At 50.3% G+C, this 15,094-nt stretch overlaps 1 protein-coding gene across 1 annotated transcript in view; it reads left to right on the forward strand.

Annotated features, from left to right (window-relative positions):
* HROB (homologous recombination factor with OB-fold) overlaps positions 1–15,044 on the forward strand; it is a 30,103-nt gene extending 15,059 nt beyond the window's left edge. The window contains exons 3-11 of the mRNA XM_014789070.2: positions 694–744; positions 4,178–5,365; positions 6,824–6,907; positions 8,398–8,538; positions 9,168–9,276; positions 9,462–9,547; positions 9,895–10,020; positions 11,694–11,811; positions 14,124–15,044. Coding sequence (XP_014644556.2) covers positions 694–744; positions 4,178–5,365; positions 6,824–6,907; positions 8,398–8,538; positions 9,168–9,276; positions 9,462–9,547; positions 9,895–10,020; positions 11,694–11,811; positions 14,124–14,215 — 1,995 coding nt within the window. The 3' untranslated portion in view covers positions 14,216–15,044. The remainder of the gene's footprint in view (positions 1–693; positions 745–4,177; positions 5,366–6,823; positions 6,908–8,397; positions 8,539–9,167; positions 9,277–9,461; positions 9,548–9,894; positions 10,021–11,693; positions 11,812–14,123) is intronic.
* The last annotated feature ends 50 nt before the right edge of the window (positions 15,045–15,094 follow it).

Below are 15,094 nucleotides of genomic sequence, written 5' to 3' on the forward strand. Positions count from 1 at the left end.
ACGTCATGCCTCCTGAACCCGACCCCCTCTCCCCAACCCGTCCACTCTGATCCGGGGACACTTGGGGGTAGGTATCCCTAACTGTAGCTCTTGCTGCTTTGGCATCTGGGGTTAGGCACAGCCCCTGGCTCTGCGTTTGACACATCTAAGAGCTGGCCACAGCAGCCCTGCTGCCTAGAAAGAAGGAATTGTGGACTGGGGCATCCCACCCTCCCGGATCCTAGCCTTTGGGCGTTGGATTAGACAGAAGGAAACTGCTGGCTTGGCTTTCAGAAACAAGGCCACTGTGCTGGGGCATGCTTGGATTTGTGGTAGTGTCTCATATGTTTGACAAAGCTTCCTCAGGCCAAACCTTTGGGATGTTGCAAAATCCTTAGGCCCATGTGCACACTGCTGAGTCTAAAGAATGACCTATGCTCCCTTTGGCAGCCTTCCGTTTGCCTTCTCCCCCCTCTTCCAAGATTAATGCTGATGGACCTGAGAGGATTATTTTACAAGAAAGGATTCTAAATCATCTAAGTCTTTAAGTAAATCTCATCTCTTCTCTCCTCATCCCTTATTCCTCCCCAACACTAGCAAAAAACTGTACACCTGATGGTTTTGTTAGAATTGGGAAAAAAAACACAGTGAGGACAGAATGTACTTGCAAACGGTATTTCTCCTCCAGCCTCAATTGCTTTGTTTTCCTTTCAGGCATGCAGTTTGCAGAAGCTGTTTGCTGTGGAAGAGGAGTTTGAAGACGAGGTAAGGAAGTGTTGGTGATTAGAGATGGCAGCGGAGGTCTTAAGCCATAAACACCCAGGCCCAGAACATTTTGTAGCAGTCTTCCCCAGTCTCCTTCCTTTTACTTGACACATATGTCTTTTTTGTCTGTGAGAGGCTGAGAAATGATGAAAACGTAAACAACCTACTTAACTGTCTTAGAAACAAATAAAAAACCAGAGAGATGAGCTACCTAATTGTCGTACCTTAAATTATAAGGGCTTTGCCTGGAAGCTGTGTCATGTGGATGATTTGATTCACCCTTATAATGACATACTTGAGGTGGGAAGAAAGTTTATGGAGAGCCAAAGACAGCACAGTTACTAAACAGCAGGAGTCCTGGGGTCACCAACTGGGTATATGAGCCAGAGCAAATTACTTTGTCCTTTGGCCTTGCATTTTCTCTTCTGCAATATGAGGGGCGTTATTCTTCCTCAAATGCTCTTCCTTTCCCTCTCTCTCCTCAGAAGATAAGGGATTAGACTAGATCTGAAGCTGGCATGTTAGAATCACCCCTTTCGAGGCCCTACGACATACCCATTAAATCAGAATTTCTGGGGATGGGCCCAAGCAGGAGTATTTCTAATCTCGGTGCAGCCAGAGACCACTGAACTGCTGATCTCCACAGCTCCCTTACTGCTCAGATCCAATGGATATAGTTTCATCTGGGAGGCCCGAAATTGCTACCTCAAATCTTTTTCAGAAAGAGGCAGGATTTGGGGCTGGCCCGGTGGCACAGTGGTTAAGTTCACATGCTCCGCTTTGGTGGCCCGGGGTTCGCACGTTCGAATCCCGGTGCAGACCTCTGCACCGCTCATCAAGCCATGCTGTGGTGGTGTCCCACATATGAAATAGAGGAGAATGGCACAGATGTTAGCTCAGGGCTAATCTTCCTCAGCAAAAAGAGGGGGATTGGCAACAGATGTTAGCTCGGGGCCAATCTTCCTCACCAAAAAAAAAGGAAAAAAAAAAAGGCAGTATTTAAGTGAATAAAGACCAAAAAGGTAAATTAACCTGCTTAAGAATACAGCACCGACAGCGAGAATGAGGTCTTGGGCTCCTGACTCCAGTCTAACATACATGGAAACTACTAAACTACGTTTATAGAATAGAGTTGCTCTGTTTTATCAATGACAAGCCATTCAAACCTACTTTTTTCTCCTAGTGCTTTGCTTTAAGAATCATGTTTAGAATTCATCCAGGGGCCGGCCTGGTGGCACTGGTTAAGTGCGCGTGCTCCACTTCAGCAGCCCTGGGGTTCGCAGGTTCAGATCCTGGGTGCGCACCAATGCACCGCTTGTCAAGCCATGCTGTGGCGGCATCCCATATAAAGTAAAGGAAGATGGGCACAGATGTTAGCCCAGGGCCAATCTTCCTCAGCAAAAAGAGGAGGATTGGCATCGGATGTTAGCTCAGGGCCGATCTTCCTCACAAAAAAAAAAAAAAGAATTTGTCCAGATGCCTAATTTGCTCCTAGGGTGGTTGTGAAAGCTGCACCTGGGACCCTGCTGGCAGCCTCAGCCCCACACTCCCTTTCCTTTGAGGCTTTTGGAACCTGAGGTTTGACGGGAAACATAGACCTTCCTTAGACCTCTTAAAAATCGGTCTCTGGCTATCTTGTTCATTGAGGGCCTAAGACATAGTGACAAGGGCACATATGGGTTAGTCCTGGTTCTGTGAAGTTATTTAACCTCTCTGAGTCTCAGTGTCTGCATCCATAAAACAGGAATAATAATAGTACCTATTCATAGGGCCATTGTGAGAATTCATTGAGAGAATTCTGGTAAAATGTTTACATGGTACCTGGTACCCAGTGAGGTTTCAAATGTTAGATGTTTTTGTTATCACTTGGGGACTTGAGTTTTGTTTTTACAGATAATTCAAAATTGCCAGCTTTATGGGCTGGCCCCGTGGCTTAGCTGTTAAGTGCGCGCGCTCCGCTGCTGGCGGCCCGGGTTCGGATCCCGGCGCACGCTGATGCACTGCTTCTTCCGCCATGCTGAGGCCGCGTCCCACGTACAGCAACTAGAAGGATGTGCAGCTATGACATACAACTATCTACTGGGGCTTTGTGGGGGGGGGATAAATAAATAAATAAATAAAATTCAAAAAAAAACATTTGCCAGCTTTGTCAAGGAAATATGTCCTTGTCTTTCAGCTTTGGAGATGTGTAATTACAGCCTGAAAAAGTGACTGTTAAAGTGACCCTCTTGGGGGCCGGCCCCGTGGCTTGGTGGTTAAGTGCGCGCGCTCTGATGCTGGTGGCCCGGGTTCGGATCCCGGGTGCGCACCGAGGCACCACTTCTCTGTCCATCCTGAGGCCGAGTCCCACATACAGCAACTAGAAGGATGTGCAACTATGACATACAACTATCTACTGGGGCTTTGGGGGGGAAAATAAATAAAATAAAATAAAATCTTTAAAAAAAAAAAAGTGACCCTCTTGGGTTTTACCAGGTGCTGGTAGGACTGCTAGGCTGGTGATGGAATTAAGAGTGAAGGACTCTGAGAACTCAAGTTTCTGTTCCATGACCAGTCCCTTTCTCCCTTCCCAAGGCAGATGACATCATGTCTGAGAGTGAGCTCTTCAGGAAAAAAGGGATCCATCCACCCCCAGGGTCATCAGGATTTTATTGCTGCTGTAATTCTGATATTATTATTATTATTGCTAAGTCCTAAGGTAGTCCTACTGGAGTACGCTGCTCTCCTGATAATACGCAAAGCAGGAAAAAACCTTTCCTAGCCCAGACACTCCAATGCAGCAGCAGGTGGTGGAGGTGGAGGGGACCTTCCTGTCAGTTAAATCAGCAGTTCTGACTCAAAAACACCCTCGGAACAGGTCTGTTGCTCTTGAAGGTGTCAATCTCACCTTGCTTCCCAACTGGAATCCATACTTAATTTAACTTGCCTGAAAAGCTATATTTAACTTCTGCCTATTTTGCTGGATCCAGGTCCTCTCTGGCTTACTGAAGGCTGTGTGTGTATGTGTGTGGTGGGGGTGAGGACAGGCAGCACGACCAGCTGGATAGATCCCTGTTGCACAGGCTGGACACCAGAAAGCATTTCCTTGAGATGGGTGTGTGACCTTGGGTGATTTGTTTGACTCCTTGGTGCCCTGGTACATTTGCTTCTCCTGCTGCTCCTCAGCTGCCCACCCCAGACATCCCCCTAACCAGAGACTGAAGAAAGAGAGAAGCTACCTGAAGACTTACCTTAGAATGTTTCTGGTAGAAGCCTGGTGGTGGGCTCATGGGCAAGGTCAAAGGTGGTGAGAGACTCCGCCATTACCCTTCACACCTTGGTTTCTTGCTTGTATGTATCTGCACATACATACACACCACATACCTGAAACAGTAAAAGCAGAATGTTTCTTGATTTCCAGATGCCAAGACCCACTGTCTCTGCTTGTTTGTAGGATTTCTTGTCTGCCGTGGAGGATGCAGAGAACCAGTTTGCTGGCTCACGGCCTATGAATGCTGGGTGCCTGAGACCTGTCTCTTCCAGGCCACAGGAGACTGTGCAGGCACAGTCTTCCGGGCAGCTGCCAGCATGTTCCACTGCTCCTTCAGAGGCTTTGGGCCTGCCAGCCCTGGGACTCCGCCTTCCTACCTCCAGCATGCCTAAGGCCTCCGGGGGTCCACCTTCCACAGCAACAGCCCCCCTAAGGCCTGTCTCGACTTCGAGCAGCTGGACTGGCAATCAGAGAAAAGTGACACTGACAGAAGTGCTCAAAGAGCCAGCAAGACCCCAGTTCTCAGTCTCTCACCCCCTGCTCACCTTTGAGAGCCAACAGCAGGTGATTGGTGGCTTCGAGGGGTCTGAACAAGATGAATTTGATAAGGTCCTGGCAAGCCTGGAGCTGGAGGGGCCTGGCATGGAACTGGAACTTGGAGTCAGCAGTGAGGCCACAGGAATCCTGCCCACTTGGCAGCAGGAGGACTCAGTATTAGCTAAAAAGGCCCGGGTAGCTGATGTGAGCAGATCTTGCCGAAAGGGGTCCCTGCCTGCCACCCACATAACTGGTGTCATGTCAGCCTGGAATGAGCCTCCAGATCTTGGTGTCCACTGTAGGACTCCACAGCCCCGCTTGAGACCTGGTGCTGCGGGTAACCTTTCTATGCCAACTGCCTCAACAGTGCCTGCTCAGCAACCCCCCAGGGAAGTCTGTCCCCAAAGTCCCCTTCTTCGAGCACCCCAGCCTCTCCAAGCTGCTGGCGGGCCTGTTCAGAGCAGCCCTCAAAATCATTTCCCCAGTCAGCCATTCCAGTCTCCAAGTGCCTGCTTAAGTGGCAAACCTCGTTTTCCCGGACTACGAACTCCCAACTCAAGCGGTTCTACTCCCTCAAGGACTATCTCTGGATTATTTTCTCAGGGGCCCATACGACCCCGAGCTCCAGTGTCTTCTGTCAAGTCTCCTTTCGGCACCCCAAAGAGTCCCCGTTCCTCCCTGGTTCCCCAAGCAGCTCTGCAGACGCCCATCGTTACCAACCACCTGGTGCAGCTGGTCACTGCTGCCAACCGGACACCCCAGCGGCCCACCCGCACCTCTACCCGCACCAAAACACGCCGCTTCCCTGGCCCAGCAGGCATCCTACCTCACCAGGTGAGTGACAGCTTCTCTCTACAGAAGCCGGAGCTATCTAGCGCGTTGGGGAGCAAGAGAGAGAAGCAGAGTTCCAGCACTGTCCAATCCCGGAATATCTTCACTCCTGGGGGGAATGAGGGAAGGAAGTGCAGAGAGGGAAGGTTTTCAAAGCTGTGGAGGAAGTCAGAGGATGTGGGAAGGAAGAATTGAATGCTTGAAAAACCACTCATGAGAGAGGTGCTTAAGGCTCTGAGAACTTGACAATTTTCATTCATTTATTGAGCACCTACTATTTGCTGGCACTGGAGCAGGAAGATGCATTCACTTATTTTTTTTTTTCTTTTCCCCTTTTTCTCCCCAAAGCCCCAGTAGATAGTTGTATGTCATAGTTGCACATCCTTCTAGTTGTTGTATGTGGGATGCCGCCTCAGCATGGCGGGACAAGCGGTGCGTTGGTGCACGCCCGGATTCGAACCTGGGCCGCCAGGAGTAGAGCGCGTGCACTTAACCACTAAGCCACGGGGCCGGCCCCCTGCATTCACTTATATTTGCTAAGGACTTGTATGTTTTGGGCAATTTGCTTGGAACTGGGAATATAGAGATTAAAATAGAAATAGTTCCTGTCCTAAGGAGCATACAGTGTAGTAGAAGATGCCAATGTAAACAAGTGATTATACATAAAATGCACAGTGTGAGTAGAGGTCATTCCCTGGGTGCTGAGGAGACACTGGGCTCCTTGAACTTGCTGAGTGGGGTTTGATGGATGAATAGGAGGTTAACTGGTGTGTGTTGGAAGGCTGTGCTCTGGAGGACATTCCAACAGTGGGAAGACAGGGAAGAACATGTGCAAAGGCACAGAGGCATGAGTGCTCTTGGATGTGGCTGGTGGGTGGGGTCAACGTGGGGAGGCTGGGGCTGTGCTGAGAGTTTGGATTTCAGCAGTGGTAGAGAGACAGGATCCATCAGCCTAGTCTTGGATCAGATCCCAGAGAACTGGACTCTGAGGATATGGTCTGATTGTGATAGGTGCACCCCTCTCCTCACATTTTAAGGATGTTTAAAACAACTTCTACCTGTTACTTGCTCTTCCCTAGCACTTTAAGAGAAATCCGAGGAGGCCATCTACATTCCTCCTGGGCTGGATCTCTGGAGTGAAGGGTTAGGTCCCTGAGAAGGGACTTGGGGGAAAGCTGCCCCTTTGCATATCACAAGCCTCTCTATTAGGGTCATTGCCCCCTTCAGGAAACCCTGGGTTTTGCTCCTGGGCCTGCTCCAGCTTCCTCACATTCCCAAAACGATCCCAAAGCGTCTTTTTTGAGCTGCCAACGAGGCTCCTGAGACTTCGTTAGGAGAGATGTAATGTGTTAATTGTCCCTGATAGTTTCCTGAACTCATTATGTAACCCAGACAAGAAGCTGTACTTGTAAATAACAGCTGCTGAGCTTGCTTTCGCCTTCTCCTTCTCTCCCCCTCTAGCACAGTGGGAAAAATCTGGAGGAGATCATGGTCTCTACGCCCCAGACTCCAACTCATGGTGCTCTGGCTAAATTCCGGACAGAGGTAACTATTTCTGTGCAAATGTTGACTTCCCAGCATCATTGAAGAGGGAGAGACATCCCTGCATGTTTCAGGAGTTAAGAATCAGGAGTCGATGCTGCTAGGCCTGTTCCTGGGGGTCACACACCAAAGAGAATTTGGGGAAGGCAGTTTGGGGAGGTGGCATTTTACTGACATAAAGTAAAGCCTAGCCTGATGCCAACCAGGCGTTAACCGAGGCCATGGGTCCAGCCTTCTTTCCCATCTAAGAAAGAAAGGCCCAGCTACCTCCATCTTCCCTCAGGGAGGAGAGTGTAATACATATTAGGAATTTGTATCTCAGGAACCCTTCCTCTCAGGTTTCTGGGAATTGAGCTGGAAAAGAACTGCCTTCATCTTGCCTCCAGTGGGTTCCGTTTTGGTGGGTGAGACCCAGCCTCCCTCCTCCCTGGGATTCTGGTTGACCTGCTCTGCCCTCAGAACCACTTTTACTTTTAATTCTCTCTAGCACTTTTTCTCTTTGCTGCAGCTCTGCAGATCCACTAGTCCATTTCAGATCCAGAGCAGTAAATACTCACCTGGATTCAAAGCGTATTCTACTATAAGAAGGTTAATAGTCAAAGCCAGAGGCATCCCAAATAAAATATGACTGTTTCAAAATGACTAAGGCTGGGCCGGCCCCATGGCTTAGCGGTTAAGTGCGTGAGCTCCGCTGCTGGCATCCCGGGTTCAGATCCCTGGCCCGCACCGATGCACGGCTTCTCCGGCCATGCTGGGGCCGTGTCCCACATGCAGCAGCTAGAAGGATGTGCGGCTATGACATACAACTATCTGCTGGGGCTTTGGGGGAAAAATAAATTAATTAATTAATTAAAAATTAAAAAAAAAAAAAAATGACTAAGGCACTCTGGAAGCCTGTAAATGTATGTGAGGGCTCCCTAGCCCTAAGACTTTTCAAGTCTGTTACAAGAGACAAGCATGGATAGCCTTTTGCTTCAATGTAAAGTCAGGACCTGATTTAAAATAAAATAAAATAAAGAGCACCTTTGCTATTGCTGCTAAGTGAAAGATGTGATATGTAACAAGATTTCACGTACCATTTTCTTTTTCTTGTTTTTTTTTTTGTGAGGAAGATCAGCCCTGAGCTAACATCCATGCCAATCCTCCTCTTTTTTGCTGAGGAAGACTGGCACCGAGCTAACAGCTGTGCCGATCTTCCTCTACTTTATGTGGGATGCCGCCACAGCATGGCCTGACAAGCGGTGCATCGGTGCGCACCCGGGATCTGAACCCAGGCCGCCATCAGCGGAGCGCACACACTTAACCGCTACGCCACAGGGCCGGCCCCAACTTACCATTTTCTGAGCTTGGAGACAAATGAAAGGAAAGACTGTGGCCACTACACTACAGGGAATTCGCCCTTCCTCTTCACCCCACCCCCATCCTGTTTCAGTCAAGGTCTGGGGCAAGGTGGACCCATTAATGCAGGTTCCCCCTCTGCTCTGTGGTGCCAGATCGTTACTAGTTCCCAGGCATCAGTGGAGGAGGATTTTGGGCAAGGGCCCTGGCTGACCATGAAATCTGCTCTGGGCCTGGATGAGAGAGACCCCACCTGCTTCCTCTGTACCTACAGCATCGTCATGGTGCTGCGGAAGGTAAGGGTCCTGGGTGCCAAGGCCCAAAGGGAAGACCACTTTTATTCCTTTCACCCTTTCACTGCTGCCCTACTCCACCTTCAGAAAGGGGCTGTCTGTTTGCTCCCTCTGACCCCAGGCCCGTCTCTGAGCAGCAGCATGAAGTCCCTTTGGTTGTATCTCCTATTCACCTACCTTTTCACTACCATCCACAGTACTGGGCACAGGTAGAAAGTGAGCGTCAGTTATGGACGTGTCTCTACACATCTAGGCCCTGGATGGGTGGGGTAAGCACACTGCTACACTTAGAGTTCCCCAGAGGTCAAGGGTCATGTGCAAGCACATGTTAGTACATGTGCTTGCACATGTACTAACATATCCCTGCCTGTGGCCTGCCATGATGGAGCGCTACATAAAAACATACACAAAAGAAAGGAGGCAGTAGCAGAGAAATGAAGGACCTGCCAGCTTAGGGTCTGCCAGAAGGAGATGGGTTGAGCCCTTTAAACTGCCCCTTTGCCCTCCACAAAGGAAGATCATCACCACACCTGTACTCTGCCCTCCTCCCACCCCCTGGTGTGCCCTGGCACACTAGGAAACCTTACAGGTGGGACATGGTTGGCTCAGCAAATGCCTCTCCTTGTAACCAGGCAGCCCTGAAGCAGCTTCCCAGGAACAAGGTCCCCAACATGGCAGTGATGGTCAAGTCCCTGACTCGGAGCACAGTGGACGCCAGTGTGGTTTTCAAGGACCCTACGGGTGAGGAGTTAGGTCCTGGGAGTGTCTGATGAGTGGCCTCTGTTGAGGTCAGGAGGTGAGAAGTCACCCTCCCATTTGCAGATGGTAAAATTGAGGCATTGTGCAGCCCACTTCCCAGCCAGGGCCCAAACCAGTTGCTGTGCTGTCCTTGACCCTGAGACTGATGAGCCATGTGGTGTTTGCAGGAGAGATACAGGGCACAGTGCACAGGTTGCTGCTTGAGACCCGCCAGAATGAGCTGAAGCCTGGCTCGGTGCTGGTGCTAAAGCAGGTAGGGGGAGCTCCAGATAGAGACCTGCTCTCTACCCCTTCTGCCCTAGGGAAGGCCCCCGAGTTGTCTGGCTGCCTTCCCTCCCAGTACTCAGGTAAGGAGTGACTGGGCTGGTGCTAGACCCTGGCTTACTGGAGCTGAGTACAGGCCTGACTCCCAGTCTTTGGGGATGGATGGGGATGGAGGGTGTGGTAAGTGGTTCTACTCTGGCACCAGGGCTGGGGCAGGAGTGATTGTGTGACCCTGGTGCAGAGGCCACCAAGGGAGAGGCAGGTGGGGACCAGGTGGCCATCTGGCGGCACCTAGTGCTCTGTCAGGGCATTTACCTTCACCTTCCTTGACTCCAGGTTGGAGTGTTTTCTCCTTCACTCCGAAATCACTACCTCAATGTGACGCCCAACAACCTGGTCCATATTTACAGCCCAGATTCTGGGGATGGGAACTTCTTCAAGCCATCGCAGCCCTTCCCCAAGGTAAGAGGAGCAGGATGGAATGGGGACTGGTAGAGCTGCTTTCTGCCTGGATCGTCTGATGTTTTCTCCTCTTCCACCCTGGGGAGTAGAGGTGTGAAGGGGGCAATTGCCCTGAGATGAAGAGATGCCTTTGGGGACAGGGCCATCTCCTCCTGTCCCTGATCTAGCCGCCTGCCAGATGGCACAGTAACAGGACCTAGAGGAGCAGCTGGTTTCTTGGTGATCCCTGAGTGTCTGATGTCAGGTTTGAACGTCGGAGAGGATAGGAGTCACTTGAGAACTAACCAAGTTTAGGGTCTGCCAGGGGGTGGTGGCTCTCAGTAAGTGACTGAGGGTCAGATCTGCTACAGGTGGCAGTGCAGAGAACAGTGAGCTACAAATGGCCTGTAGGGGAGCCAGCACTTGCTCTGTGGCTTCCCTCCTGGCCTCTGCCTCTGCTAGGTGAGGGGGCACCCACACAGAACTGAGGTAGGGACACCCCATTTGGGAACTGAAGGAGACTGGGGTTCCAGGCAGCTCTACTCCAGGGTGAGAGTGCAGAGCCCGACCTTGACTTGGCACACAGCATCCCCTCTGTGGCCACCCCCACCCTCCCTGGGATCCTGGGCTGTTGTCATGGCCTGGTCTGGGGCTCAGGAGACCTGGGCCATGTTCCTGCTTTGCTGGTAATTTGTAATGTGACCTTGGGCAAGTCCTGTCCCTTCCCCTGCTGTTGTTTCATCTATAAAATGAGTGGGTTAGACTCGATGACTTCTAGTCAAGTTACACCTTTAGCTCTAAGTTGCTATTTCCATTTCCCTCATCTTCCCCCTTAACCTTCCACATTCTCTCAAAATCCCTCCACATCTAAAAAATCATCTCTATTTTTCTTTTAAATTTCAAGTCATCCATACTTATTGAAAAAAATTGAAATGCTACAGAATAAAGCAAAACGTAAAACACCCTTCCCCACTCCCATTCCCTAGGGATAACCATGGTTAGTGGTTTAATTACTAGTTTTCTTTTCTTTTGTGTGTGTGTGTGTGTGTGTGTGTGTGAGGAAGACTAGCCCTGAGCTAACATCCATTGCCAATCCTCTTCTTTTTTGCTAAGGAAGATTGGCCCTGGGCTAACATCTGTGCCCATCTTCCTCTACTTTATATGGGACGCCGCCACAGCATGGCTTGACAAGTGGTGCATCAGTCTGTGCCTGGGATCCGAACCGGTGAACGCCGGGCTGCCAAAGTGGAGCACACAGACTTAACTGCTATGCCACTGGGCCGGCCCTTAATTACTAATTTTAATAACGTATCATATATTAGCTAGTTTGGAGGTTGTCAACAGCTAATTTTTAATCCCAGGCTAACTCCTCAATGTATTTCTGAATGGCCTCTTCACTCTCTGCTCCAGCTATATAGATTCCTTAAAACATCAGATACCAACAGAATTAGGAGAGAAAATCAGCCAAAAAAGTTTTGTTTTTGTTTTATTTTTTTAATTCTCTGCTGTTTGAGGTGTTTGGCGTTTTAGCTCCCTCCCCACAGCATGGGCCTGGGTGACTGGCCCCTGCCACACTCCTCAGTCCTATCTTTTCTGAGTCCCCATCTCTTTCTTTGAGGTTGTCTAGGTGGAGATGGTACTTTCCAGACAGATTTCAGGGCACAGGCATTGGTAACCAGATCCTCTGTCCCCAGGATCCAGGAAGCTTCCATGGCAGCCTCCAGCACGAGACTGTGAAGCCCGGGAAAGGCCTCAGAACAGCAGAGAACCCAGAGGCAGAGGCATCCCCTGAGGAAGAACTCCCAGAAGCTGGTAAGGCAGTCAGCCCACCCAGGAGCAAAAGAAGTTCTCCTTCTATTTCCTCTTGAATAGCTCAGCCAGGGCCGGCCCCGTGGCTTAGTGGTTAAGTGCGTGCGCTCCGCTCCTGGTGGCCCGGGTTCGGATCCCGGGCGCGCACCGACGCACCACTTCTCCGGCCATGCTGAGGCCACGTCCCACATACAGCAACTAAAAGGATGTGCAACTATGACATACAACTATCTACTGGGGCTTTGAGGAAAAAAAAAGGAGGTGGATTGGCTAATAGATGTTAGCTCAGGGCCAGTCTTCCTCAGCAAAAAAAAAAAAAGAGGAGGATTAGCATGGATGTTAGCTCAGGGCTGATCTTCCTCAAAAAAAAAAAAGCTCAGCCAGCTTCTTCTGGCTGCATCTTGTTCCTCCTGTGAATCTTTGGATTTTGTGGAATCTTATAGAAATCAGATGTGATGTCTTCTCTGGCAAGGCTGCAGGCCACAAACTAATTCGCAGTGTGATGGGGCCACATAAAGCAAATAGAGTGTGATCCACAAGTCTCCCCCATTTCCAGGCCAAGTGCTGTTAGCCACAGGAGGAGATGGACTGGTACATCCTTGTGCCACACCTTGAGTCTTCTGTGGCCTGATGGCCAGACCACAGAGAGATTTCCCATCCTGACTAAGCTCAGAGGCCCTCCAGGCAGTGCTGAGGAGTCAAACATCCATGTTTGACCAGGATACAGACCTGAGGGGCCCAAATACAGACCCCTTAGGGGAAGGCCAACTTGTTCCTCAGGAGGCCGCATCACCAGGTGAAGCTGACACAGTCCAGGTCTGGTCCTTAGCTTTTTGCTTCCATAAATTCAACCCTGCCTGGCCCCAAATTTCATGGGATTATGGGTAGGTGTCTCCACATTAACCAAATTCGCGGTAAACCAACGGATAAACCACAAAGCCCATTTATTTATATCCTATGAAAAAGTATCTACCCCTTAGCTGGAATCTTCTCTGGAATCTTGTACTCTCTCCTTGTAAGTAAGCTTGATGACATGCCAAACCATCATCAGAAGGTTGCTGGTGGTCATGGAATAAGAGCGAGGAGAGTTGCCTGTAGAATATTGTGGTTGGTGTCACATCTCCACTGTAGGGACAGACCTCTCAAGCAGGCAGCTCTAGTGGTGGCTGGACAGGGCTTGGAGACACAAATACTGATTCTTACTCTGATTCCCAGTTTGCTAGGCCCACACTGACTGCACATTCCCCTCCATTTAACATAGTGTATCTCCAAACAGTCACAGTGTAGCTAGTGAGGGGCAAATGTCAGTCCTACTTCCCTGAGTACAGTGCTGGTCACTGTAATTAAAATTTCAATGCCCCCAAACTGACTTCTATCCTTCCAGCAGCAGTGTTTTTCGAGTGCCCTGTGCCAGACTGGGAGCTAGGCTCGGAGGTGTAGTTTCCAGTCTGACTTACTCCTGGGCTGCCTGATCCCATCCATTAAGCAGGAGTTTTCTGCTTGGAAGCCGTGGTTCCGGCGTCAAATGGAGCCTGAGTAGGCTCACCTTGGGCAAGTTGTTTGACCTCTTTAAGCCCTGTTCTCTCAGGTAAAGTGAGGATTGTAACAGGACTACCATGAGATACCCTATGAAGGGGTACTGTGGGACGTAAATGAAGTGATGAGTATGACACGTGTGGCCCTGTGCCTGGCACAGAGCAAGCACTCAGTAAGTGTTAGCTGCTGTTGTTAATAATAGTAGCAACAGGGATTACTGAGGTCAGCTCTATTTCCAAGTTCTCAGACATAAGCACCCCGTCTGAGAACTGCAGTCAGGAATAGTTACTTTTGTTCCCTACACCCACAAAGGCACTTTGGGGAAGCGGGTGATGTCTCCCACTCTTCAGATAAGAAACCGGATTAATGAACTGTGTGATTCTGAACGCATCTAATGGCTTTTCTCAGCCTTGTTTCTCCCTCTGTCCAATGAGAGGGTTGCACTGGGGAACCTCTGAAGCCTTTCTGCTCAGGCACTGTGCCTCTGGATGGAAAGAGAGAAACCACTGAGACCCAGGGGGAGCCTCTCTCTCAGCAGAAGGGCCCAGGCATTTTGCCCCTGCCTTTTGTTGTGTGTGGGTATGTGGGGAGCAGAGGGAAGATGGAAGTTAGGTCAGCTTCAGGCCCGTTAGCACAGGTACCACTGCCCAGGGGGAGCCACCTCCCCGACTGTGACGCCAGGTCCAGGCCCTTGTGAAGGGCAGGAGCTTTGGACCTGTGAGGCACATGGAGCCCTAATGTTACCACTAAGTCTACCCACTGTCTCCATCCCCCTGCAGATGACCTGGATGGACTCCTGAGTGAGCTCCCTGAGGACTTCTTCTGTGGGACCAGCAGTTGGGACTGCTCCGAGGCAGGGCACCCACCATGAGCAGGCAGCCTCTCAGCACCCAAGCAAGGCTCTGGTTGTGTCTGACTGTGTCTGAGGGAGAGAGGAAGACCAGCACCATTGGAGCATAGGCAAAGCTCAGGGCTTCTGTGGTTGCTCCCACCCTGGACGCTTTCCCCGAGAACATTCCGTGGATTCTGCACTGCCTTCACTTTGGGTTTTCCTTTGGCTTACCAGAACTTGACCCAGGAATGCCCTCCAGCCCTGCTGTCCTCCAAGCCCTTGGGTGCATCCTCTCCTCCTGCCAACAGGGAAGGTGTGTCACGCTCCCACCTCAGTTTGACTTTAGAGGACACTGAGCCTAGTCCCTTTGCTCCCTCTTCCCTGGACAGTTGAGGAGCTGAAGGAGCCACACCACAGCAGTGGCGACCTGTCCCTCTGGACAGCAAAGGAACATACTCAGATTTCCCTCTGCTTTGTCTCCTGAGACCTGTAGCTGCTCAGCTCACCTGTGCCCCAGGCTGCCGGGTGCGGGGGCAGGGGTGTGGCTGTGGTGCCTTGTTCTGAAATAAAGCAGTTGCCTGCTTCCCCCACCTCCCTCTCCTTCCCACTCTCACTGCTCCTTGTCCTATCTGTCCTGCCCGTGGTGCTTTGGCCAGGGCAGAGCCAAGCTATTCGTTTGCTTTCTCTCTCTCTTTCTTTAGAAACTTTTTCTTTTAGACAGTTTTAGATTTACAGAATGATTGCAAAGATATTACAGGGAGTTCCCATATACCCCACACCCAGTTTCCCCTGTTATTACCATCTTATATTAGTATGGTAGATTTGTCACAATTAAAGAACCAGTACTGATATATTATTATTAACTGAACTCCTTACTTTACTCGGATTTGCTCAGTTTTCCCCTGATGTCCTTTTTCT

This window comes from Ceratotherium simum, chromosome 16 (genome assembly GCF_057802395.1).
Source record: "Ceratotherium simum simum isolate JZ-2026a chromosome 16, ASM5780239v1, whole genome shotgun sequence".
NCBI lineage: Eukaryota > Metazoa > Chordata > Mammalia > Perissodactyla > Rhinocerotidae > Ceratotherium > Ceratotherium simum.